This window comes from Camelus ferus, chromosome 12 (assembly GCF_009834535.1).
Source record: "Camelus ferus isolate YT-003-E chromosome 12, BCGSAC_Cfer_1.0, whole genome shotgun sequence".
NCBI classification, from domain to species: domain Eukaryota; kingdom Metazoa; phylum Chordata; class Mammalia; order Artiodactyla; family Camelidae; genus Camelus; species Camelus ferus.
Window position 1 is genome coordinate 56,307,819 of NC_045707.1, and position 25,937 is coordinate 56,333,755.

At 33.5% G+C, this 25,937-nt stretch overlaps 1 protein-coding gene across 8 annotated transcripts in view; it reads right to left on the reverse strand.

Moving 5' to 3' along the window:
- Window positions 1–25,937, reverse strand: part of METTL25 (methyltransferase like 25) — a 348,849-nt gene that overhangs the window by 304,383 nt on the left and 18,529 nt on the right. For all 8 annotated transcript variants that reach the window (XR_004324859.1, XR_004324858.1, XM_032493828.1 and 5 more), the window contains exons 4-7: window positions 19,582–20,181; window positions 17,196–17,343; window positions 4,277–4,371; window positions 2,472–2,501 (exon numbers count right to left, since the gene is read on the reverse strand). Coding sequence is in view for 6 of the 8 variants with exons in the window: in XM_032493828.1 (XP_032349719.1) it covers window positions 2,472–2,501; window positions 4,277–4,371; window positions 17,196–17,343; window positions 19,582–20,181 (873 nt within the window). In the remaining 2 variants the exon portion in view is untranslated. The remainder of the gene's footprint in view (window positions 1–2,471; window positions 2,502–4,276; window positions 4,372–17,195; window positions 17,344–19,581; window positions 20,182–25,937) is intronic.

Genomic DNA, 25,937 nt, shown 5'->3' on the forward strand with positions numbered 1-25,937 from the left:
GTTCTCTCACAAAAATGCTGAAATCTCTTTTCATATATTAACACTTACTTCTATATTGTTCTATTGAAATTCAAGGTATTTTGGGAAATATATTATTACATGAAGTGCAATATTAATATTATAAATGGCTTACAAAGTTCTTAACTTATTATTTGATTAGTTATAATAGATATGAACTTTAATTTTATGGGAAATGCATGTGAAACTCCTAAAAATAGTCGAGTTGTTATTTGAACTGAGGAAGCCTGGCTCTGATGTCCCAGTAGCAAACCATGATGTTATTTTGCCTCTCTGACACTTTGGCAGGGAAGGGGTGTCGTTAATCTTTTTATTACATACTTTCATTTAGGAAAGAAGAGAAAAAACTTCTAAAAATAAAGCTCTCCTTTTCCATGTCTTTGAGAAAAAAATACATAAAATAAGTTTAGAAATAAATGTGTATTTATATTGTACTAATTGTAGAGAGACCACAAAAAAAAAGACCAAGAAATGTGTTTTAAGCAAGAGAACATACAAAAATGGAATGCAGAGAGGAATACAAACACAACAGAATAAAGCATCATTCCCAAGTTACCCTGAGTAAATAAGAGCTTTACAGCTGTTTCCTAAGACAAAGGAAAGAGAGCTATGAAGTGCTGTCGAATGCACACTCCTGGAATAATCAGGACTATCCATCCTGGTAAATACAGATGGAGATAAGTGGGAAAGAAGTCAGCATCTCTCAAGCAGCCTGTGCCTGACTACTCCAGGAATAAACGAGACGTAACTCCAAGAGTTTACTTTCTTTCCTTCACAAGTGATAGATCAATTTAACATTTTAATGCATTTTAAATGGGAGGGAGTAGAAAGAGTACAGCCTTAAAGTATATCTATTAGACATGCATTTTACAGGTCTAGTGAAGACAGCACTAAGCTGGAAGTCAGAACTCTGCAACAAATTAACTGAGCTAGAACTCACTGTTAAACTGTGTATCATATTCTTATGTAAGTTTAGGGAATATCCAACTCATAAGATAGGCATAACCATAAGCTAACACTTGGGAAATTGAAAAACAGATCACAAATGCATTGGGGCATTATTATGATAACAGCTCTTTCCTCTTCCAGACCCCTAAGGAACCATTAAGTTGATCTGCACTATGGTAGCTAAAAGCTTGGGCTACAGAGTCAGAGATTCAAATCCCAGCGTTCACTACTTAATTTCCTCATGTGTATCATGGGATATACTTCCTATCGCATAGGCTATGTTTGTGGTACTTTAACTGATGAAGAAAACTTTGAACAGTACTTTGGTAAGCACTGTGGTAAATTAGATATTATTTTCATGATCATAATTATTAACCACATATAACAGCAATAACAGTTGACATTTATTGAGCACTTACTATGTGACAGATACTGTTTTAAGCATTTTACATCTTTCAGTCACTGAATCCTTGCAAAACTCTATGAGGAAAGTATTATTGTTACTTTTATTACTATTGCCATTATTTGTATTTTATAGATAAAGAAAGTAAGCTATGGAGAAATCATGACATGCGTCCAAGGTCACTAAACCAGTAACTAATGAAGACAGGATACAATCCAGCAGTTTGAGACTAAAGCCTATACACTTAAACAATATGCTCCAAAGCCTTTAAAAAATCAATTTTTATTAATTTTTAGGTCAGAACAATGGATACTTAAATATACACACACACACAAAGTTCTAAACATGATGTCTGGCCCGAGTAAGCACTCTGTAAATGATACTTGTTGCTACTATTTTTAAAAATTCAAACTGACATACTAATGCTCTCTGAAAAGAAGCAAAAGAGAGATTTCTAAAATTTAGGTCCAACAAGAAAACTCTAATAAAAAATTTTTTTAAATCTCTCAAAAAACTTCATTAAACCTCTATTTAAAAAACTCTAAAATTCCTAATATGTTTCATGAATCATAAAGTAGAGGACACGGCAATTACATGAATACCTGGGGGATATATTTAACATGTTTATATGTGGAAACCCATTTGGCTGTTGCAACTAATGACTAATGAAGTCAATAAAGAAAAAAGTTAAAAAACAACCAACTGAAATGTCTGTTCTGGACTATAGTTAAAAAATAAATTGAAGGCTATACCTTGTTTATCTTTTTTTGAACTAAGCCCATAAAAGCCTACAGTCAGTGACCGCATTCTTTAGAAATATTTATAGACTATTTAATGTAATATGAAGAAATGAGACAGCAGTACAAGAGTATACTGTGGAAGTTTTTCTAAAAGTTCAATATACTTTTCCTGAAAGCTCACTTCCCTTTTAAAAGTAAACTTACAGAAAATGTATAAATTTGAATATGAAGAAGTGACAAGAAGAGGTGATATTTATTAAAATACATCAGGTTTTAAGTTCATCAGCAGGTCAAGTATGAAGAGTACTTTGGGAAAAACTATCACATTCATCAACTGGATTAGAGTAAACACTCTTACTTACCCCTTGGCCAACTGCAACGCGTTCCAATGCCTTTAAGGAGGAAAAAAATAAGACAAAGACTGCTGATATATTTAGTCTTATCTTATAAGACTTATAAACACACTATATAAGGGCTTATAAAAGTGACATTTAAAAAGATAAATTAAGTGACAACATATAAGTTTATATACTTAAAAGTGTTAATATCATTAAGGAATGTTAACTGGTCCACTTGTATAATTTAGGACTGATGTATGGGTATATGTCATATACACACCCCAACTCTACACACTCCTTGAGTTTTAGAAGGAATTAGAAAGTAAGAAAGAAACAAAATGATACATTCTTGGCTCACTTTTATTGTAGCTAAAATAATCAAATAAATCCAAAGTTATTAGTGTGTATATATACACATATAAATGTATTTATATACTATTTTTAACCTATTTTCTTCCAATTTTTAATAAATATAATTTCATCTTTTATTAAACAAGATTACATTGAACACATTATAGTTGAAAGTTTAGAAAAGTACTTATATTTTTGGTCTGTATGGTCTGCATTTTTGTTTTGTGGATATAGTATGCCTTTATTTCTAAGGATTTTATTTATTTTATTTTATTTTATCTTATCTTATTTTATTTTATTTTATTTTGGAGAGTACCCATTTCCTCCAAGTTGCTTCTTTTCTATTTGTTTATCTGATCTCTATTCTTCCATGTTAGACTTCCTTAGACAACTAGTGGTTCTTGGCTGTCTGCTGACAATTAAAATGTGGGTATCATAAATGCAACTGGAAACATTGTGCTTATGAGTGAAGACTATTAATTAATTGTGGGCCTCACCACAAAAGTCCTGTTTCATTGTGAAATCCCTCACGCCAATATCTTTAGTCTTTTCTCTTAGGTTAGTCAGATTCCCTACAAAAGACTATTTCTATTTCTTGCCTAGGGTTTATAAACTGCCAGCAATCTAAGAACAAAGTCATTCCAAGAATGACCTGCCATTCTAACAAGATCCTAAACGAGTATCATTTACAAATAAATAAAAGAACAAGGCAAATTCCCAGAAAAGCATTTAAGAGGACTTACAAAAGGGAATCATTGTTTGTGCATAAGTAGATTTTTAAGTTAATTCTCAGATACATGACCGAGAATACTGGCACACTATTTTTTATATTGCTGTGTTACTGGCATAGAAATGATGGACCCATAATTAATCTTGGTGTTGGACATTAAAGACACCATTTTAAAAACTATATTTTAAATTAATGATGACAAAAGTCCATTCACCTCCTTTCACTTGAACCTGCTCCTTTTTAAACCAACGGAAAAGACCATGGGCTAAACTGTTCTAGATCTAAGGAGACTAACTTAATCAGGCACTTTAAATAAAGGTGCACTAAATAGCTAATTCATATCCCAGGTAGCTTAATAATATTTTTCCTATTTTATAAAAAAACAGGAAACCAAATGATCTGCTAAAAAAACACACACAAACATACCATAGAGCTGTGGATAAAGCACTGAAGTAATTCTTTGTTTAAGATGTGGTTGTTGGTACATTTTATATGATAATTAAAGTAATTATATGTAAGAAGTTAAGTAGTATAATGTAGAATTATAGTATGACTATAAATTGTTACCACAGTGCATATAGAGTGAATGATGTTGGAAGGGCAAGTCATTTTTGCCTCATACTTTGCACAAAAGCATTAATGGTGCTCTAAAAAATTTGGCATTTAATACAGCCAAAAAATAAATAAATAAATTCTGCAACATCTGGATAAAACTCTCAGTCTAGAAGAAAAATAGTAATAATCGTACCAAACATGCTGACATTCTGGCATTACGACCACAGAACCATCTTTCTTCCTTTAAATAGTGGCACATTGGAAATCCCCACTTTTCTTGGGTATATTCTGCAGATGGGGAAAAAACATGGATTATTTAAATAAAATTCTTCCTTTTTTAGATAAAGTAAATAATATATTGAGAAAGCAAATCAGTCACTGAGAAAGTCAAACAGTAGTTAAACATGGAAGTGGTAATGTTTAATAGTTCATTCTCATATGCTAATTGAAAGCATATTAATATTATGAAAATGGCATTTTCTCAAAAACAGCTGCTTTGTATTTAAGCTCCAGGTGTGACAGCAACCAACTTGCCAAAATTATTTCTCAAAGACTTAGCAAAAAGCAATTTAAAATGGAAATACTTTTCATATTCAGTGTAACTACAGCAGGTAAGTAATGAGATAACTGGTCATTTACTGCTGACCTGATTTTCTAATAAAATGATTTATTAAATGTGACATTTGGCAGTTTATAATAGAACAATATTAATTTCATTCCTAACAACGTTGAAGCATCAATTTTTTTCCCACGATGTTCACTTTTCAGAAAAAGAACAGCTGTGTGGGCTTTTCTTTCTTCATTATATTAACAGGCTGTAATATTTTCAACTGTGATTCAATTTGGCTCAAATGCATTTATGGCTCAAGTATCAATAACAAACAAAAGCAACATTCATTGCTTAATCATGCATACCTGCTGCTCAACTCACTTATAGATTTACACATGTAATTTGCTGATTTTTAACCCCTTAAGTACAACTATTAATTTACACAGGGTTTTTGAAAAGGGAAAAAAAATTCTAATTTTCTATTATAAAATTATGATTTAATTTTATTAATTAATTTTAATATACAATTAAAATTTAATATAGAATTACTAAAATTAGAAAATTCTGTTCTAATTTTAAATTAAAGCCTGGAAAATAAGAGCTTAAGTTTAATCAAAAATCTGACAATTAAATATAAATATAAATTTTCTATTTGGTTAAAAAGTAAAGCAGAACTCAAAAACAAGAAAATGCTTTAAAAGAAAATATTGTTGAGGTAGATTCCACTAAATAAACTTCTGTGCTATGAAAGATCAGATGACTTGATTAAAATAGAGAAAATTTAAATTTTGTGCAGATATAAGCCTGTGATAGTGATTTCTTTCAGGTATTAAATTAAGATTTATAACATCTTACTGATAATCAGATGGAAGATATGGACCTTGTCCCAGGTATATAAATAATAATAATGCTAGTATTTATACAGCACTTAATATTTTAGGCACTATTATAAATGCCTTAAATATATTAACTAGCTTTAAATGTTAACAGCTTTAAATTCATTAACTAGTCCCCACAGCAATAGTATACCTATTGTATACTATTATTCTCATGTTTCAGATAGAGAAACTGAGCACAGGGAAGTTAAGAAAACTGCCTAAGTTGCAAATCCCTCACATGGCTGAGCTGGAATTTAAGCCCAGGCAGTCTGACTCCAGAGGCCATGTTCTTAACCACCAGGCTACATAAACAACTTCACCTAAAACTGCACGGGAATCAGGGAGCCTGCAGTCCTGGTAAACTGCTATTGCCTCCGACTGTTCTTATCTAAAGTATGTTAGCTTTTGGACTTTTATAACTGCTTCCTAACTAGTCTCTCTGTCTCTGATCAAGCTCCATGCCAACCTATCTTCTATTATGCCAAAAATACTACTTTTCAGAAATGTAAGTGAAATGTATGCAACTCTTTTGCATTAAACACTCAAAAATATTTTTCATGGAACAAAGTATACTTTGTCTTCCACTAAATAATACTCAGGTCTCAGTACAGCACTCATGGCTGTCATAATCCAGTCCTAATTTGTTTCTTTAGTCATGCTTTCTTATTTTTAAGAAAAGTTTATTATTTTTTTTATTGTTCATTTTTCATATTTTCACCCTCATGCCCAACTTAGTCTCTGCCATATATCCATGTGGACTTGCCTTACTCAGAACAAACACAGTTTCTGCCTCTTTGCCTCTTGTCCACAAAGTTTTCAAAGTGTCCTTCCCTAACTCATTTATCTTTTTGAATGAGGATCAAATGTCTTCTTTTTCAGAAAGCTTTCCTTTATCCCTCAGTTATGAAAAATTAGTCTCTCTTTTAGTCTTAATAGCATTTGGTTTATACATCCATCACTCATTGCTTCTTTCATACTTTTTTTCAATAATTCATATTCATGGTTGGTTAAGATCTATAGGTCATGAATATATCATTCTCAGACATGCATGGAAGTTCTGTGTAACTGCTTCTGAATTCCTCACTAGATCATGAGCTCCCTAAGGGGACAGAGAGTACCTCACTTATCTTACATCCTCAGTGCCTACTATAGAACTATGTCGAATTGAATCAACATGTCCTCATTCTATTTTGAAAATATACGCTTTAAAAATTTATTTAGCCATAAATGAAACCTGATATATAATTTTATCTAGGAAAAATAAACAGGTATTATGCCATAGAGACACAAATTTTTATCACCTGAGTTAATAATCTCAACTTATATTACACCTTCATATATAGAGGGTTTTAGAATATTTTATTTAAAACCACAATGACCGTTATTGAAAGACAGGCAAAAAAGATAGGAAAATATATACATAAAGTAAGTGATTTTTGAAAAGTTTTATTTTTATCTCCACATTCCTCCCCTGTTCAGTTTTTCTCCTGCTTATAACCTGATGTTATATATCTATTTATTTACTTTTTTATTACTTGATGCCTTCTTATCAGAATGTAAGTCTAGTGAGGACAGGGGCTTTGTTTTGGTCAATCATGTATCCCTGTGCCCTAGAATAGCGACTAGCATGTGTCAGGTACCCAATTAATACTTCTTATATGAAGGGGAAAAAAAATCCCAAAATTACGAGGAATAAATCAAACTAAAACTGGGCAAGATTAACATAAATACCTCAAACAACAACCAAATAAATAAAGAGATAATTTATGTTACAAAGAGGAAAAACATATCATAAAGACATAATTTCTTGCCATAATGATGTTTAAGTTTAATGTATGTCAATTAAAATCCCAACAGGTTTTTTTAACGGATTTTAAAAATCTGATTCTAAAACCCATCTGACACACAAATCATCAAAATCAGCTTTTACTGAATTTGGTCAACAATGTTTATTATGATCCAAACATTATTAAGAAAATGAGATAATTTAAAAATCATTCTTCTTAAGTATAAAACATTTTGCAATTTTCATATGAATTTGCATTGTAACGTACACTTTAATCCCAAAAGAAAGAGTCAAACTTTTCTACCTAAATTTATTAAATGGTTGATGTGATCAGCATTTCAATTCTCCTCTTCCAGATCTCTTGATAAATAAAATATTCCATCTTCAAATTTTAAAATGGTTCTAAATTGTTAATATTAAATAAGCACTTTAATATTAATTATCTCCTTTCCTGAAAGATGGCCTGTGCCTTCCACAGTAGACACATGATAAAGAGCTCTAGCAAAATATGAAACAGAAGCCTTATTGCTTGACTTTCCCATCTGGCACTGTTCACCGTGTAGTACTGTTCACACTAAATGTCCTGGCTTCCATTCCATCAGCAGAAATACTTGCTCAACCATAAAGAGCAACATTTTCCTAGCATCAACAAGATAACTCCTTAAAAGATAACATTCTTTTTTGATCTTGTAAGGGGCCAGATTACCCGTAGATCTGGATTGTGTAAACTGCCCATAATATGTCATTTAATGTACAGCCCCATCTCAAAAAAGTTATATTACTGTGCTTTGACTTCCAATGGGAGGAAGAGTTGTTGGAGCTCTCTGAGATGCTCTTCCTGGGTTATAATTAATCTGGCTTGAATAAAATTTTCCATTTCTTTCTTGGATAGACTGATTGATTTTTCATTGACACTCTTCAGCAGTAATAATGAATATAAATAAACTAAAGAATATAATAAACTGAAGAATTCAAAACAGTACAACGAGAAGAGGAATAAGTAGATAATTTAAAAGTAGGCCAATTCTAAAAATTGATCTACTCTCTTAAAATGATTGGAATAAATATGGGTATAAAAATGTGGTAATTTAAAAATATAAAATTTATGTGTAGTTCTCAATAAAGATTCAAGTTGTAAAGCAGGTACAGAGAGATCCTAGAATTCAAGACTTTTAAAGAAAATCACAGCAGGATAATCACATATTCACATAAATTAACTGATTCTATAATATGAGGGAACATACTGGTGGTCCTCTCTGCCTTCACCAGAAAGTTCACATAAATTAACTGATTCTATAATATGAGGGAACATACTGGTCCTCTCTGCCTTCACCAGAAAGTATCCTCAATTAAAGTCACTGAGATATATATCCCATGCATGGTCTTTTGCTTCAGAGAATACTCTAAAGGAGCATAGCTGGTTAGCCAAAGGTAAAAGAGTAACTTATTATTTCTCATTTGTTTCTCTCTAGACAACACCAGGCATAGCCCTATTTATATCATTTTTTTTCTGCTTCTCATCTCTACTTGTGGCTCCATTATGTAACCAATGTACTAATATTTCACTTACCCTTTGGTTAAAAGTGCAGCTGGAAGTATAATCTCAAGGGAATATATAAACTACAGTATATATACAAAAGAAAATAAACACCCATTTACAAATGCATATATTGCTTTAATAGAATCGTACCTACATTCAAACACTGTTTCTGAATGAATCAGTCTGGATACTACTGTCTTGGTATTTTTATGCATGACTATAAGAATGGCAAGTTCAGGTACTGAGAGAAAAACACTGCGTTGGTCTGGCAAACACTGTGACAGCAGCTCCCCAATGGTGCTCCTCACTGTGCATGGCAAATTTCCTCTGCTGCTCTCGATCCACCCTTTATAGTCAAGACTGGAGTCTTGATAAAAGAGTTTACAACTGAGACACATGGAATATCTGAAACATTAAGTCAATGAGACAATCTTTACACTACTATTATAAAGCATGTTGCAACTTCATTCCTATGAAAATTTTGCTCCTTTTGCCAGACTGATGGTGAAGATAACTTAGATAATTTGCTTATAATGTATTTACCATGGGGAAAAAGAAATGTGAGAATACAATATTTATAGCAACATAATTTTCAAGATAATTTGCTGTACAGTATACAAATCCAAATTTGTATACAAAACTAGTAAAATGTAAACTAGTTTTTTTTTAAAGCCTGTTTGATTGTAAACTTTCCAATAAAATTTTCTATCAGCTTTGATTTCATATAACTTTATATTTGGAGCATATACTATTTCTCTTTACTACTTCTTTTAAGTGGATATATTAATTTTTTAATTTTAGGTTTAATTACATTCATGACTTCCTTATTTAACATGAACACAGGGAGAATTTGTTTTACGCTGAGTATAATCTACATGAGCTTCTAAAATCACTTTCTATTAGTCATGAAAACCATTAAAGAAAGGGGAAATGTATTAAAACTCCATGTCTAACTACTTCTAGGCAGCAAGCAGATGCCCTATGGCAAAAGTAAAACTCAGTGCCAATACTCTAGAAAATGCACAACTGACTGAAGACCAGACACAGCTGTCTGTGTGAGGTAACTGCACAGACTGCCAAGTACATCTAGAAATCTCTGCATTCACTCCATATTAATTGGCAAGAATTTTCCTGAGACATAAGCCCAAATGAACAGTGAGAAATAATGTGATATTGTAACAAAAGCTTCTAAACAGCTGAATCTACAAGGTTGACAGTAGAGTCTACTTGTCTGCTCTAGGATTACAAGAACAGTATCTATATCAAGCTGAGGTAGCTCCAGATAATTACTGATTGAATTTCTGAACAAGCTAATAAAGTTACTATTGATAGTTAAGAAAACAAAAATTTAAATATGCATTTAACTAGGAATTATTGTTAGATAATTTTACTTAACATAAAACTGTGAAAAGCAACACTTATGGCCATTATTACACTGACATATATTTAAAAGTATAATCTTCAAAAATACCATTTTATCAGTCAAATGCAGAATCATAGCAGGAAAGCAGAGTATTTGTTTATGCAAACCCAATATTATTAAGAAAAAAAGGTAAATTAAACCTAAATGTTGTGATAAAAAAGGTGAGGCTCAGTTTAAATAAAAGGCATGTTTTGGAAAGTTACATTCAAGTCATAGAAGTATATTATTGGAGTCATAAGAGACCTCCAAGATCATTTAATTGAACACTTCTCTTTTTACTAATTGGCAAATGATCCACAAAGGCTAACTGATTTATCTGAGTCCACAGCACTGCAGGGATAGAAGTAAAACTTCAGTCAGTCAAAGCATCTCCTCCTTTACAGGGTACTTGTGGACTTCCTTGGGCATTTATATCTCACTGTCTGTGTATCCAATATAACATACATAACTCTAATATAGAACGTATCACACTGTATTCCAACTGTCTTTTGTTATCTGTCTTCCCGTTGGGTTGTAAATTTCTTTATATTGTCTTCCTAGAAATCCCTGGTCTCTTGCAAAGTGGACAGTTGGTGGGTACACAGTTCCTTGAGTGTCTCCTATATCTCAGCACATTCAATGCTGAGTAAGTGTTCATTGATATTCTCAAAGCTCAAAATTGTTGTTACTAAATCAGCTGCTCCTTAAGACAAAATGTAATCCCTTCCACATGAGCTGGGACACTCAGAGACACCTCACCCTGACCACATTCCAGAGAAGGAAAGCAGCACCAGGTCACTTTATTTGATTGTGAACAAGTTAGAGGACAAAACTGAAGAGAGGGAGGCAGGGATTAGGAAACTGTCTTAAACCAGTGTTAGCAAGGACAGACTTACCAGTTCCCAAACTGTCTCTGTCAAATCAATGTCCCCTACTCAGTTCCTAAACTCAAAGTAACCAAGCTTTTTTCATATTTAAGGAGCACTATTCTTAAAAACAGATGAGGGCTAGAACTAGTGTTCAGTTCTGCATTTGGCCTCTACTCTATACTCAGGAAGAACTAGTATTTGTGTACTCCCCTGAGGGGCAGCTTCCCCTGCTCACCCATTTTGTTCCCACATACTCTGCCTGTGCTTGTGTCTTAGGTTCTGGTTTAGATTCTAGTCCTCTAATAAAATCAGTACCCATTCCAGAACACTAACACATTGGGTTGTAGCCTTGATGGTTTAAAATTTAAACAGAATCTCCCCAGGAGGCCAAATCCTATTCCTCTATGCCAGCCTCTGAGTTTTAACAGTGTGACTCTAGAGCCAGAATGACTAGGCTAAATAATTCCTCCACTTATTAACTGTGTGATCTTAGGCAAGTTACTTAACCTCTGGGATTCAGTTTTCTCATCTAAAAATGAACACAATGATAACAGTACAGTTGGCCCTCCATATTCAGGGGTTCTACATTTACAGGATTCAACCAACCATGGATCAAAATTTTTGGAAAGAAAAAATTCAGAAAGTTCTAAAAGCAAAACTTGAATTTGCTGTGTACCAGGCAACTATCTACATATTATTTTCATTGTATTAGGTATTATAAGTAATCTAGAGATAAACTACACAGGAGGATGTGAGTAGCTTAATACAAATACTATGCCATTTTACATAAGGAACTTGAGCATCCCTGAATTTTGGTATCCACAAGGATCCTGAAATCAACCTCTGGTGGATACTGAGGAATGACTGTATTACCTTACAAGGGTATCATGGGGAACAAAGGAATTAATAAAAGTAAAGTATTTGAAATAGTGCTTCACTTACAGTAAATGCTCATTAAAAATTAGCATTTATTAAGCAACATGGGTAGTTTTGCACCTAATCAGAAACTCTTGCTGCATGTGCTCAAATTTTCCAATAAGACCCTTTGATAACAGATGCCAACTCACATAAACTTACAGGAAAAGTAAACTACCTTTCACCCCTCAGCCTGGGCCTGAGTGACTCAGTTACAGCACTAATACCATTTTCTGACAGAATACATAGCAGGCAGCTACATTAGGGTGAACCAAAACCTAGAGATGACCACGGCCAGAGGCAGCAAAAAAAAAAAAAAAAAAAAAAAGGCACAATGCTTCTGTCTTGTGTTAAAAAAAAAAAATTCCTAGGGAACCCCCTAGAAGATACGTTCCTCATGCCTCACTGGTTAAGAAATGTGTCTCACGGTTATTCCTAAACAAATGGAATTACCAAAACTAATTTAGATTGAGCATCAAAAATTTCTAAGGCTATAGCAGGGCTCAATCTCCCTAATAACTGAAGCTTGAAGAAAATCATAGCTCAATTAGCAAGGAAAAGGAGATGTGTGGATCTGGGTAAGTAATGGATAGGTAACTTTAGCATCTTTCTACCTTTATGGGAAAAGTGACCAAAAGAAGTTCTGTCTCCAAATTCTAGGTGAAGAAATAATAACAGTATTTCAAATTAATTATGATAATAATAATCAATATTGAGACAAAACACCAAAACAAGTCAAGATTGAGAAAACAAGCTTTATATTCTATAAAGCACAGCAGTAAAACTGTTTCTGGTATTTCTCATTCTCCTAGGAACTACTGGCTCCTGATGTATAAATATTTAAAAGCAGTTTTTAAAACATATGGTAGGACTTTGGTATTCATAACTGCTCAGAGAGTTCTGAGGTATTTTTGAAAACCGACGTTCATGACAGACCACCTCTATGGTCTACCACAGTGTACTAGGCAAACACATTCATGTATAACACATATTGTTTACATAGTACATATGATCACAAAAAGAAGCAGTGTACGTACCAGACTCTCCTATACTTTGTTGGACTATTAATAACTCAAATTTATATCCCAAAGGGCAACGCTGCCCTCAATTCAAACTACAAAACAGCTGTGCAAACAAACTAAGGGTTAGGGGGAGGCGTGTAAGATATGAAGGGAGAGACACATGACATACTTGATTATTCAGAGATACAACTTCACGGAATCAAGTCCTAGATATATGACTGGAAATACGCTAGCCCTGTGCATGTAAACCCCTTGCCCTAGAAGTTAGTTACTGTAATGTAATGATTCAACTGTAGAGTGGTGGATTTCTATTTTAGTAAGGAATACTAGGACTATAATAGTATATGTTGTATGTATAAAACAAGACCACATCTCTACTCTTCCAAACAGTCACTGCTCAACAGCCGAAACCAAACTGTGCACTGTTGTTTGCCTTCACAGACACACACACACACACACACACGCACCTGCTCATCAGTAAAATTAAGCTATCAAAATTTTAGTGGTACTCATAATTATTTTGGACTTTCTTTGCCTAGATTTTTTTCCCTTGATTTTTTCTAATTTCTAACCCTTAACTTTATTGTGCATTTATGACCCAGTTTGCCCTGTATGTTTGATTTCCCAGGTTTTCACTCTGAGCTCTATACTTCAAGGACTTTTTTTGGTGGGGGTGGGGGGGCGTGGTTAATGACTCTGTCTACACTCTGAACTGTGATATACCCTTCTGGACCCTTTTGGGTTCAGCCTCTGGTTTGGATCTGCAAGCTGGCATGTGAGTAGAGTCCACCTAAGTCTCTGCGTGGGAGAAGTTAGAATAACTACAAGTAACATTGAATATATTTCTAAAAAACATCTAGAATGCTGTACATCTTTTTTAGGAGCCATAATAAGTCCTTGTTTTCAATGATGCTGTTCATTAGAATTACCTATAGAGCTTCTTAAAAATATTTATATTCAAGTCCCATTCTTAGAGACTGTAATCCAGAAGGTCAGAAGCAGGTCCCAGTTATCTAGATACTGAAAGTGTCATATTTGATCCAGTTGGGCAGCCAGTGTTGAGAAACACTGCTATAAAAATTGCAGGAGATGGTCCGTATCTTCTTTCTTTCACTATAGCCAAGATAAGGCAAGAAAAATGAAGATAGGAGTGTGGGAAAGAGAGAAGTGACCACTGCCACCCAGTTTTTGAGATGAGAAAATGCAGAGTCCAAAGCTAGGCAAAACTGCAACGTGAACCAATGTTGCTTTTGTTATTCCTATCACTTATTTTTCTACATTTTCCTCCTCTCTTTTGACTTTCCAACTCTTTCCCTGACTTCCAAAGCACTGGAAGGTGCTCATGTTACATACATCTCCATCTATGTCACCATATCACTCAGTCCTGCTTATTCTTTGCTTTCCTAACAAGCAAAGCTCCCAGCTCTCTGTTCTTTTCAGGCATTTATGAGGAAATCAAATAACACTAAGTTATTACTATTAGCTTTCCCCACTTAAGTCTAGTATTGTTTACCAGATAATCTCAATGATTCTCAATGGTTAAGATATTTTTTACAGGAAGGACTTTCCATGAATTTAGAAGCAAAATGAGAGTCTGTAGCTGCCAGTCACTGTGGTAACAAACCTTTCCAACACTATTTGTCTGAGTCCTGGGGCCAAAAACGTCCTATCAATGTGGTGAACAAAGGTAACTGCTACTCAATTATCTACTCAACAAACCCTGTACAAACAACGATCTACATGAACCGTGTTTGATGCAATGTGCTTAGTTCTGAAGATACAAAAGTGAATAAAAACGAGTGTCTATATTTTAAATACTTATAAATCTATCAAATCTTTCCATGGCAGAAACAAAGTGGAAGAGGCTGAAGATGTGGATGCACTAATTTTCCTTCTTCCTTCAGATTCTGTAAAGGCCTCTCTAGTGAACATACCTTAGTCAAAGGAATTTCTTGTTTCAGTTTGAATACATGGTCAGTAAAAGTTGTAAACAGTTTAATACAATAATCTGTTAAAACAGGTACCTAAAGACTGATATAAAATGGATTGACAAAGGAGCAGATGGTCACTCTCTTAAATTTTTCATACCCTGGTAAGCAGCTTCTGCTAACCCCTTTGAGTACAAAACTGAAGAATCAGACATTAGATAAAAAATGTACCAATGACATTTCTGGTTGCAAAAAATTATTGATGGCCCCTTAAATCTGAATTTATTTACATATTCAACAAAAGCCAGACAAAGAATAAAAAAATTATTCATAAGCCACACTTTACATTACAAATCTTTATTTAAATGTAAGTTAGGAAATAAACATCCCAAAGCAGCAGAACCAGCTCAGGGGATCACTCCAGAGGGAGAGGCAGGTGTGGAAAAATGTGTGTGATGGAGAACAAAGTATACTGCTAAAAGAGAGGATCCCACTCATGGTGAGAAATGCAGAGAGCAGGTCTGAGACCTGATGATACAGAGCAATGGCTGCAATGGTCCCGCAGAACCATAGATGGCAGTCTTAAGAAGGTACCACCTAAGGAGGAGGGGGAGCCTCTTAGGAAAGGAAGGCATTTGGTTGGGGGATGATGATAAAGTGAAAGAAGGAAGCAGGCAGCTGAAATGAAAGCTCTTACACTGTAAGACAGTACCTCTGAATTGAAAGACACACCAAGTGACTATACCTACCCCGAACTGAGCCAACTATTAAAAAAAACCCCATTCCATTGTACCCACAGAACAGGAAACTCTTGAACTAAGAATGAAAAGTCCCCTATGTAGAATTTTGTGCTATTGCTGATTCAGGAAAATACTTTGCATTTAATATTTTAAAAGCTGTAAAACTGTGATTGTATTAAAGTGTCTTTTTCCCCCATTTCTTTCAGGAAAAATGCACAAAAGGCTGTGTAAATATTGGGTATATACTTTAGAATAAATAAATTTTTAAGTTCACTTTTCCCACTAAATTTCTACCTTGAAAATTTTTGTACTCAGAGAAAAGCTGGAAATAATGGCATGACAAACATATATTCTCCATTTAAATTAAACAATTGTTAACTTTTTGCCAATTTGTTTTCTTTCTCTCCTTCTGTGTATCTATATAAATTCACAATTTTACTTCTGCATGCCTTTCCCAGAAGACAGTTTTTAAAACCCTGACATAAAAAAATTCAAATTCAGTTAACTCTTTTTCACAAAAACCTTTGCCAGTTTTAAGGATGATCTCTGTTTCACCCAGCTGAATTTCAGTGGAATTATACAATCATAATTTTCACCTCTTGGACATGACTAAATTAAAAGTAATCAAAATTTCATATTCATCTAGGTTTTAAAACTGAGAAAAAGCTAACAATACCAACCATATTCACACAACATTCTGACCTAAAAATTGTTAGCAAGGGACACTGGATGTGGATAGAGACTTCATTAAACTAACAGAAAAGATAACTACTAATATTAATAGAATAAATACATCTACTCTGAATCAGTGGTTTTGAAACCATGTCTAACAGAGAGATATAAGAGAGAAAATGGGTCAAACAGAGGAATGTCAGGAGCTGCTCTGGATGAAGGGTATGGGCATCTTAACATCAACGTCCTCAGTACTTTGCTCCTCAGGTGCCTTCTCAGCCCAGGGAGCACAATCTGAATACTATTATTTTAATGCAACTGCACAGTTTTCTAGCTTTTTAAAATCATAGTATTTTGACTTGTTGAAATACAGTAAGAAACTTTTAGGGAGTGCAGAGAAGTATCAATATTTCTTACAAAACACAGAAGGCTTTGGAAATGAAAGCAAATCTTGCCGAAACTAAATTTATGACAAAATAGCTTAGCTTTACTACCTGAGTAAATGTATATCTTACAAATATTTTTAAACAAAAGTTCTCTAAAGCATAGAGTACACAGAGTTTTCACATATTTGCATTTTCAACATTCATTAAGACCATACTATGACCAAAGAAACTATAAAAAAACACAAGTGATAGTGCATCAAATTTTATTTGATGTACCATTTCTAAAATTATAAGAATATCAGATATTATCTCAAATATTAATTCAAAGTGACAATGATGTCAACAACAAAAAAAAAAGAGGGAGAGATACAAAGCAGCCATTACGCTTAAATAGATACAATTATGAGAATGAAGAATTTTGTACCTTTTTGTGGGTTTTCAAACTCTTCAGATAAGAGGTGGTAGCAACAACCCACGCTGCAAACTCCCTTGATTTCAGACTTGGAAGTGAATATTCGCAGAGTATTTGGAGCAAGATCACCACAAGTATGTAGACCTACCATCAAACAATCCTTAAAACATGAGAAGGAAAAATAAATTTTGGAAATTAAATGGAAGGTTAAACAATATTTCAGGTGAAGATTTTAAATGTTCATTAGAATACACAGAGCTTTTAAAATGATGAAGTTCTACCTACAAAGTGTTGTTTGCTTTCTGTTTTCATAACAAATAGTTATTTCCTTTAAAATAAGCAAAATGATTGTGATCTTTTATCAAAATGACATACTTTTGAATTGATTTTCTAGTGTTTTTGGTTCCTTATCCATTTGAATTTTCTCTAGTCTTTTTTACAACTAGAATTTGCTTAACAACTACTCAAAATAAAGGTTGGACTAATCCAATACAGCATGCATTACTAGGACAAACATTAATATCTTACTAGTCAAATTTTAAAATTCACTTCACAAATTACCCATCGAAACTTATAAAAAACATTATCATAAAAAACTAACTGTTGCAAAGTTGGCATTTCTACTCCAACATCAAAAAAGATTATTCATGCACTGTATCAAATATGGCAATATTAAATTCAATTAAAATTTTTTGTTCCAAATTTTATAACATGAATTTTATGTAAAAATTCTATGAATGTTACTCCTAATTACCCAAAGCCTAACCTAAATGGATGCATATACAGACTGGGTACCCAGGCATATACTCCCAGAATCTTGATCAATACACCAAGTTTGTTTTAACTCTTCAGTTCCTTAATTTCCTCATCAGTAAAATGAGGCTAATAATAATATCTCACTTCAATGGATTGTTGCAAGACTTTAATAAGTCAATACTAGTAAAGGACTTGGTATAACCTGTGGCATTCAATAAAGGTCGGTAAATGTTTTCTATTTTTATCATCATCATGTTATTATAAATTCAAAATAACAGACATTAAGTTGTGAATCAAGTATATTTTTATAACCATCTTTAGAACAGATACAATTGTTTCATTTCAGTTAGTTTATCAACAAGTTATTTTAGCCCATATAATTTAGTCAGCAGGCAGGGCTGAAGTTGAACCTTTCTAAAGAAAAAACTGTACCTGTAAGTTACTTTGACCTGACAGAACATGCAGTTGCTTCAACCACCATTCTCTTCAAAGCAGTTTCTGGAGTGTTGTACAACTGTTTTGCTTTTCTCAATGGTTAGACAGTTTGGGTAGGTTTTATTTAGATGTTAGGATGTTATAAATGAAATGGAATTCAGACAGGAAGGGTTCATTGCTAATTAAGGGTAAATGACAGAGGTATGACTCTCTGTCTTTAAGCTTTGCTTAATTCTCCCCAAAGATAACACAAGAATTTAATCTCATTCTTTAGTGTATTCATTACACAAGATTAGTTAATAATATCAGTAGGTGGCAAACAAAAATACGCAATCAGTATATCATCCTAACAGTAAAATATTTAAGTACTGCATGTGCGCTGCAGGGTTGTAGCAAGGGAGGGCATGGGGAATATTGGTTAATTCTGGTTGTTAAAATTGCTAATTCACTAAAGACCCATGCAACAATCTTCCAGCATATCTTTTATTAGTCAAGTTCTTATAGAAGTTTGGATATAGTTTTGATTATATACTTTCCAGAAGACTTTGAAAAATAAATATATGATAATAAGCACTAAAAACATGTACTTTTTGAAGTCAGGTTAAAGTAATTGGGGTTGTTTAATCCTAACAAAGTTAAGCTATAACTTACTGATTTCATATACAGGAAAAACTGATGAAGATTACAAAGTTTCCCATAATTAGTGAAATCCAAAAATATCTGGGAAAAAGGAAAATTCTCCATTCTAAAATGACCAAATAACAAAACACTGGTTAGTTACGAAACAAGGATTTAAATTTATAAAGAATTCTGGTATTTTTTGCTTACTCGTTCTTTAGGGAAGAATTTTTGAAAAATTTAACAAGAGTAGACTATTTTAACTTCAAAGGCTACCAATCACATAAATTGCATAATGAAAACTTAGCTGACTAGCCTTTGTATTAGTACATCTGTTTGATTTAGGCTTAAAAATGAGTGGAGGGCACTCCATTCTGGAAAACCATAATTGTCAAACTGTCTGATTTTGTACTCTTGTCATATTTTGATAGCTGTGGAAATCATAAAAGCCTGAATCTAGCTTTGTCTTCTTGGTCCTTTTCATTAATGTAATCAAATAAGATATGCAGGTTAAGTAAACTATTAAAATTTAATTCTATGTCTTAGAACTTTATATAAATCAAATTAAGGAATTCAAAACTAAAATCACCTCCAGATCTTTAATAATATCATGTAGTTCTGAATCAGCAGTGATAAAAGATGTTAAAGGTGAATATATATTTGATTCATTTGACTTTGATATCATTTTTCTTCTCTTTTTATTTGCTTCAGGCATTTTTCTCTTGGGTATTTGGCATGAAGAAGCAGGTTCTATGGCATTAATAGGCAAAAGGTCTCTGAGAGAAAAAGTATTTTCAAAACACAAATTTTCTTCTTGATGTGAATAAACGTGTAGGTTTTCCATTTGTTTCCTGATGTTAGAAATTACAGAGCCTGAAAAATCTGGCAAAAAATCTGAGGTAGACAGCTTTTCTTGATTTGTAGTACTGTTGTTACATACTCCTTCAATATCTGCTTTGCATTTAATTTCATCTTGCACTTTCCTTTCTTCTGCCATTTGTAATCCCATTTCATTGACATCTAAATTTGACCTCCTATGATAGACTTTCCAATGTTTCTTCAACTTCTTGTTTCTCTCCTCAGCTCCATGAGTATTGGTATTTGAGGAATCGATTCCATAAACATTTAAGTTATATTTCAAGGACAAAAAGGAGCTCAGGTAGCCTTTTCCAGAACCGAGGTCAATTATCTAAAGAAAACCAGAATGAATTAAAAAAATTTTAGTCAGATGGCAATAGCATTCTCAGTTTTTTTTAAAACAAGTAAACAAAGGGTTGCATAATTTTTGCAAACTGTTGTGCTTTCTAAAAATTTTTTGATTCCTACTAAAACCCAACAACTCTCATAATTTTTATTCACTATTTTAAAGAAATTCTAAGCAGTGTAATAATAAGTTGAGGAAAAGACATAAAATACATAAATATGGGAAATAAACTGCCTTTCTTCGTAGACAGCTTGACTGTATCTGCAGAAAATTCTGAGAATTTACAAAAAAGTTAACAGAACTAGTAAGTGAACATAGCAATGTGCCAAGATACAGAATCATTAGCAATTAATAAAGAACCATCAGAACATATACAATATGGTAAAGAACCAATAGAAAATAAAATTTAAAACCAACTGAATTAAAATAGCATTAAATAGAAACCTAGGAATAAATTTAACAAAGATTATGCAAGACCTATAAACTGAAAACTATAAAACACTGCACAGAAAAAATTTGAAAGAACTAAATAAAATATAGTATGCTCATGAAACAGCAGACTCAATATTAAGACGGCAATTCTCCCAAATTGACATACAGATTCAATGCAAACCTAATCAAAACCCCAGCAGGGCTTTTTAAAGAAACTGACAAGCAGATATTACAATTTATATGAGAAGGCAAAGTACCTAGAATAACCAAAATCATTTTGAAAAGAAAAAGTTTGAAGATTTACACTTATTCAATAACCAATATAAAACTACAGTAATCAAACACCATAAAGATGGTATAAAAATAGACACAAAAATCAGTGGAATAAACAGAGTCCAGAAACAGAATATATAAAGAACTCTAACAACTCAATAATAAGACAAGCAAGCAACTAAAAAATGGGCAAAACACTGGAACACACACTTCACAAAACAAGATATACAAATGGCCAATAAGAAAATATGCCCAACATCATTATGCTTCAGGGAATCGCAAACTAAAATCAAAATGAGATATACACAAATATAAAGTGGTACAGTCACTTTGGAAAATATCAGCAGTTTACCACAGAGTTAAAACATATACTTACACTAGATGATCTACAAATCCCACTTTGGGTTATTTACCCAAGAAAAATGAAAACGTGTCTACACAGTCTTCTATGTGAATATTCACAGCAGCCAAAAGAAATGGTAACAACTCAAATGTCCATCAACTAATGAATGGAGAAACAAATTGTGGTATATCCTTTCTATAGCATACTACCCCCAAAAACATGGAACAAGGAGTAAATGCACACAACATTGATGACTCTCAAAAGCTATGTGCTAAAGTCAAGTCAAACACAAAAATGTACATACTATTTGATTCCATTTTTACAATTTTCTAGAAAAGTCAAAACCACAAGCAGAGAGCAGTGGTTCCCTAAGAATGGAGGAGGAAATATCTTGCAAAAGGGTATGAGGAAACTTTTTATGGTGACAAATATTTTTTATTACAGTGGTTAAACAACTGCATACAAGTACCAAGTTCATCAAAGTGTACACCTAGAACTGGTGAATATGTAAATTATACCTCAATAAAACTAAGAATGATACAAGAAATATAAAATTACCAAGACTGTTACTGTATTACCATGTCATTTCATAAGAAATAAATGGACAATTACAGAAATCCTATCATAAGAAACCACTATCTAATCTCATTATACCTATCTTTAATTCCTAAAATCAATTAAACCCTAACATAAGTATGAGTCGCTCCAGGAAAATTTCCTATATTTGAAATAATGCATATTATCAAATCCTCAAAAATTTCAAAACTGCAATTAAAGTAGTTCATAGGTAAGACTCCAGTAAATGATGTCTCCTAAATAAGTGTCTAGTTTACAAATAATTTCCTGTGCCCCCTCCTTTTTTTTTTTAATGTCTAATACGTAGGCTAGGTATTATGGGAAATACAGAAAAATTATACATCTTGATTTTAAGGAACTACAATCTAACGAAAGTTACCACACCCATACTCAAGAATATAAGGACTATACAGCAGAAACTCTGTTAATCAATTTCCTCATATCTGAATCTCCAGAGAAAGCAAAGCTCTCTATCCCTTTTCTTCTACAAAACACATTCACTGATGCCAACGACAGGCTTAATGCTGGCGACCAGCGGGATGCTTGTAAGCACCAGCACATTTGTTCCCACCAATACAGATGTCTTCTTATCAAGAGGTAATTGATTTGTTCCCAGATCTGTTTGTAAAAATTCCACTTGTTAATCAGGAAAATTCTGGCTGCAAGTAACGGAACATCAAGTTTCAAACAATGAAGAAAATTCATCTCACTTAAGAAATCTGGCAGTAGACTGGCTGAATCATTCAGAGGCTCAACCACATATGGCCACTGGACCAGCTTATTTATAAATCCTCTGGTAGCAAGATGGCTGTGAAAACTCTAAGAATCATGTCTTCACAATATAGTATCTAAAAACCTTTCCGGTAATAGGCACATTTTCTTAGAAAATCTATCAGTTGACTTATATCTTATTGACCCAAATTGATTTTTATCCCTTTCCAAATTGACCTTTTAGTAACATATACAGTTTTAGCTATAGAATGAGAAACTGCAATTAAAGGTTATATAATCATACACATTTTTTACCTTCAAACTATCTGATCTGAATGGTAAAATCTCCACTATCCTGATCTCTTACCCCTTGCTCACAACAGTCTTCTTTCCTGGATCAAAGATAAAGGAGCCTCCAGTCTAATACCTGGTGGGAGGTATCTTCTAGTCTCCTAATTCCACTGAGAAGACTTTCTCAGAAACAATGCTACAGATAGTGGTTATATTCCTTAATAATATTAGTGTGGTACTGTATTTTAGATAGAAGAGCTGTATTTTGTAGACTGACCTAGAGATCTAAGTACCCCTTGAGGCTAATCACTTTCAAGTTTGTAACTCCAGTATGGAATTCTAATATGAGCTTCATACTCATATATGCAACAGTGTACCTAATATTCCCACTTGAATATCTAATAAGGATCTCATTTAACATGTTCAAAACTAAGTTCTTGATAGTCTCTGTAAGACCTGCCCCTCCCATAATCTTTTCCATCATAGTTAATAATATTTCCATCATTCCAGGTGGAGAAGAGGGCTATTTTCTTTCTCTCATACCCTCCATCTGATTTGCAAACAAATCCATGGTCTTACCCAAGGATATGTCATACCAACTGCAGTCTAAGCCTGGGCTATTGCAACAGCCTCCTCAGTGATCTCCTTGCTCCCACCTTTTCCACCTTGAGTCTGTTCTCAGGAGAGCAAAAAAAGTCTGATCATACCACCCCTCTTAGTAAAATCTCATCACTTCCCTAATCTCATCTCCCGATACTGACCTCCTTTGTTATTGAGATTTTTGCCTCAACTCTGAAAGCACATGCTCAGGTAGGAGCTAATTTCTAAAAAGAACCAGCCTGAATGTCTACAAAGACTATGGTGAAGAGTGCAATATAATGGAAATATTTGCTTCACAACACTCCTCAACACAGTTGTCAGGGTGATCCAGTGGTTCCAACGGCGCCCCATTCTCACTCAGGGTAAAAGCCCAAATCATCACAATGGTTTCTGTACCTTCATGACTTGCTTCTACCAGCCCAACCTCAGCTCCTACTACTGTGCCCTTGCTGTCACCGCCGGAGTTAATTGGCTTCTTGGCTGTTTCAAGAATACACCAAGTGTATTCCCGCTTTAGGGCCACTGAACCTGTTATTCCCTCTATGTAAAAAGCTTTTTCATCCAGATTGTCTCATAGATAATCCCCTTATGTCTTAACTCAAATGTTACCTTTACAATGAGGTATTACTTGCCCCTCCCTTCCTAACTGAAAGCTTTAATCTTACATCCCTGATTTAGCTACTTCCTTTTCACTTATTTTTTTCTCTTTAAAGTGTATCAACGTATACAATAAAATATACTCATAATGGTTTTATTATCTCTCTCTCCTTATTAGAATATAAGTGCCATGAGCACAGAGATAGGCTTTGCTTTATTCACTCCTGTATCCTCAGCATCTGTAACAGCACCTGACACATGGCAGGAGCTTAAAAAGTACTTTATAAGTGAATGCATGCACGCAGGTATGAAGGAAGGAGCATGTTTAAGAAATAAAAATTAAGAAGTAAGAAGACTTGGTAATGTGACTAACAGAGGCAAAGTTTTTGCCATGTAGGGAGCAATATGGTTGAGGCTAAAATGATTTTTTTTTTTCCTTCTCTAGTTGTCTATGGTCACTTGTAAAGTTAAGACTGCAGAGTCTGGGTTTCCAACTATCTCCATGAAATCTGTATTTACTAAATTTGAATTTTTAAATTAAACATAGTAATATATAGGGGGGCGGGAAGGGACAGACTGGGATTTCAAAATGTAGATTAGATAAACAAGATTATACTGTATAGCACAGGGAAATATATACAAGATCTTGTGGTAGCTCACAGCAAAAAAAAAATGTGACAATGAATATATGTATGTTCGTGTACAACTGAAAAATTGTGCTCTACACTGGAATTTGACACAACATTGTAAAATGACTATAACTCAATAAAAAAAGTTAAAAAAAAAAGTAATATATAATACATTTTAAACTTAACTATTTTGAGAATCAAATATTGCTATTAAGTAATTTCAAGAGAAAGACCCTGTAAGTCTTAATTTCAGGTTATTTCACTCTCTAGGAACAATCTCCATTACTATGAAAAAAGTTCCTTTAGAGCAGGTCTAATATGAACATTATGCTACTATAAATTTTTTTTCTCTGCATTTTAGAAATAAAATAAATCTGCCTTATTAATTTAAGGCTATTGATGATATAATATTTCATATAAATAAAAGAATAAATGTAGTCAAAATGTAAAGTTATGAAGCATAACAATAAACACCCCTTTCAGATTTGAACATAAGTGATTTATCTGGGAGTGAAAAAAACACCTGATAGGAAAATAGAGAAGAGAAGGAAGACAAAGAAATAAAAGCCCCAATAAAAGGTGTGTTCTGAAGCAAAATACCACTTTAGGACAACCTGGGTTTAATTGCACTGGGAAACTCTAAGAGCTAGTGCAGAACGTATACCTCAGAATCATTCCACCTGGAAAGTCCGGGAGTTGATGTATTTATCAGCTTGTATCAGTCATTGATTCAAGGACGCTCACAGGGAGGAACTAATCCCCAGAACCTGTATGCAGGCAGTGCCTTGCTTCAGCAGCCAGAGAAAACCCACAGGGAAAGAAATGTAGGAAGTGCCAGGTAGAAAGCAGGCTGGCACACCGTGAAATGGTAAAGCCTGAGTGTGTTTGGGTAAAGCATCCAGGAGCATCTGCTGTACCCATGAACCTACCAGCCGTCCTAAGAACTAGAATGTTAGTATTTCCACTGCATATAACAATGCTTTTTTCCACATCCCATCCCCCTGTTTCTCCTACCAGAGGTAAGAACTATTCTCAAATTATTATTTATGATTTCCTTGCTTATTTAGTAGTTTTTTGCATATTTTTTTGCATTAAGAACATATCATTATTTTGCTTAAGAGCTTTTTTTTTTAAAAAAGGTACCATAAACTATGTAGTCTTCTGTAAATTGCTTATTCTTCCCATTCAGTTTTATGTTTCTAATATTCATCCATGTGTTATGTACGGCAACAGTTTGTTAAGTTTTACTATGTACTCGCCCCTTCTACTCCAGCTGAGAGTCACTGCCG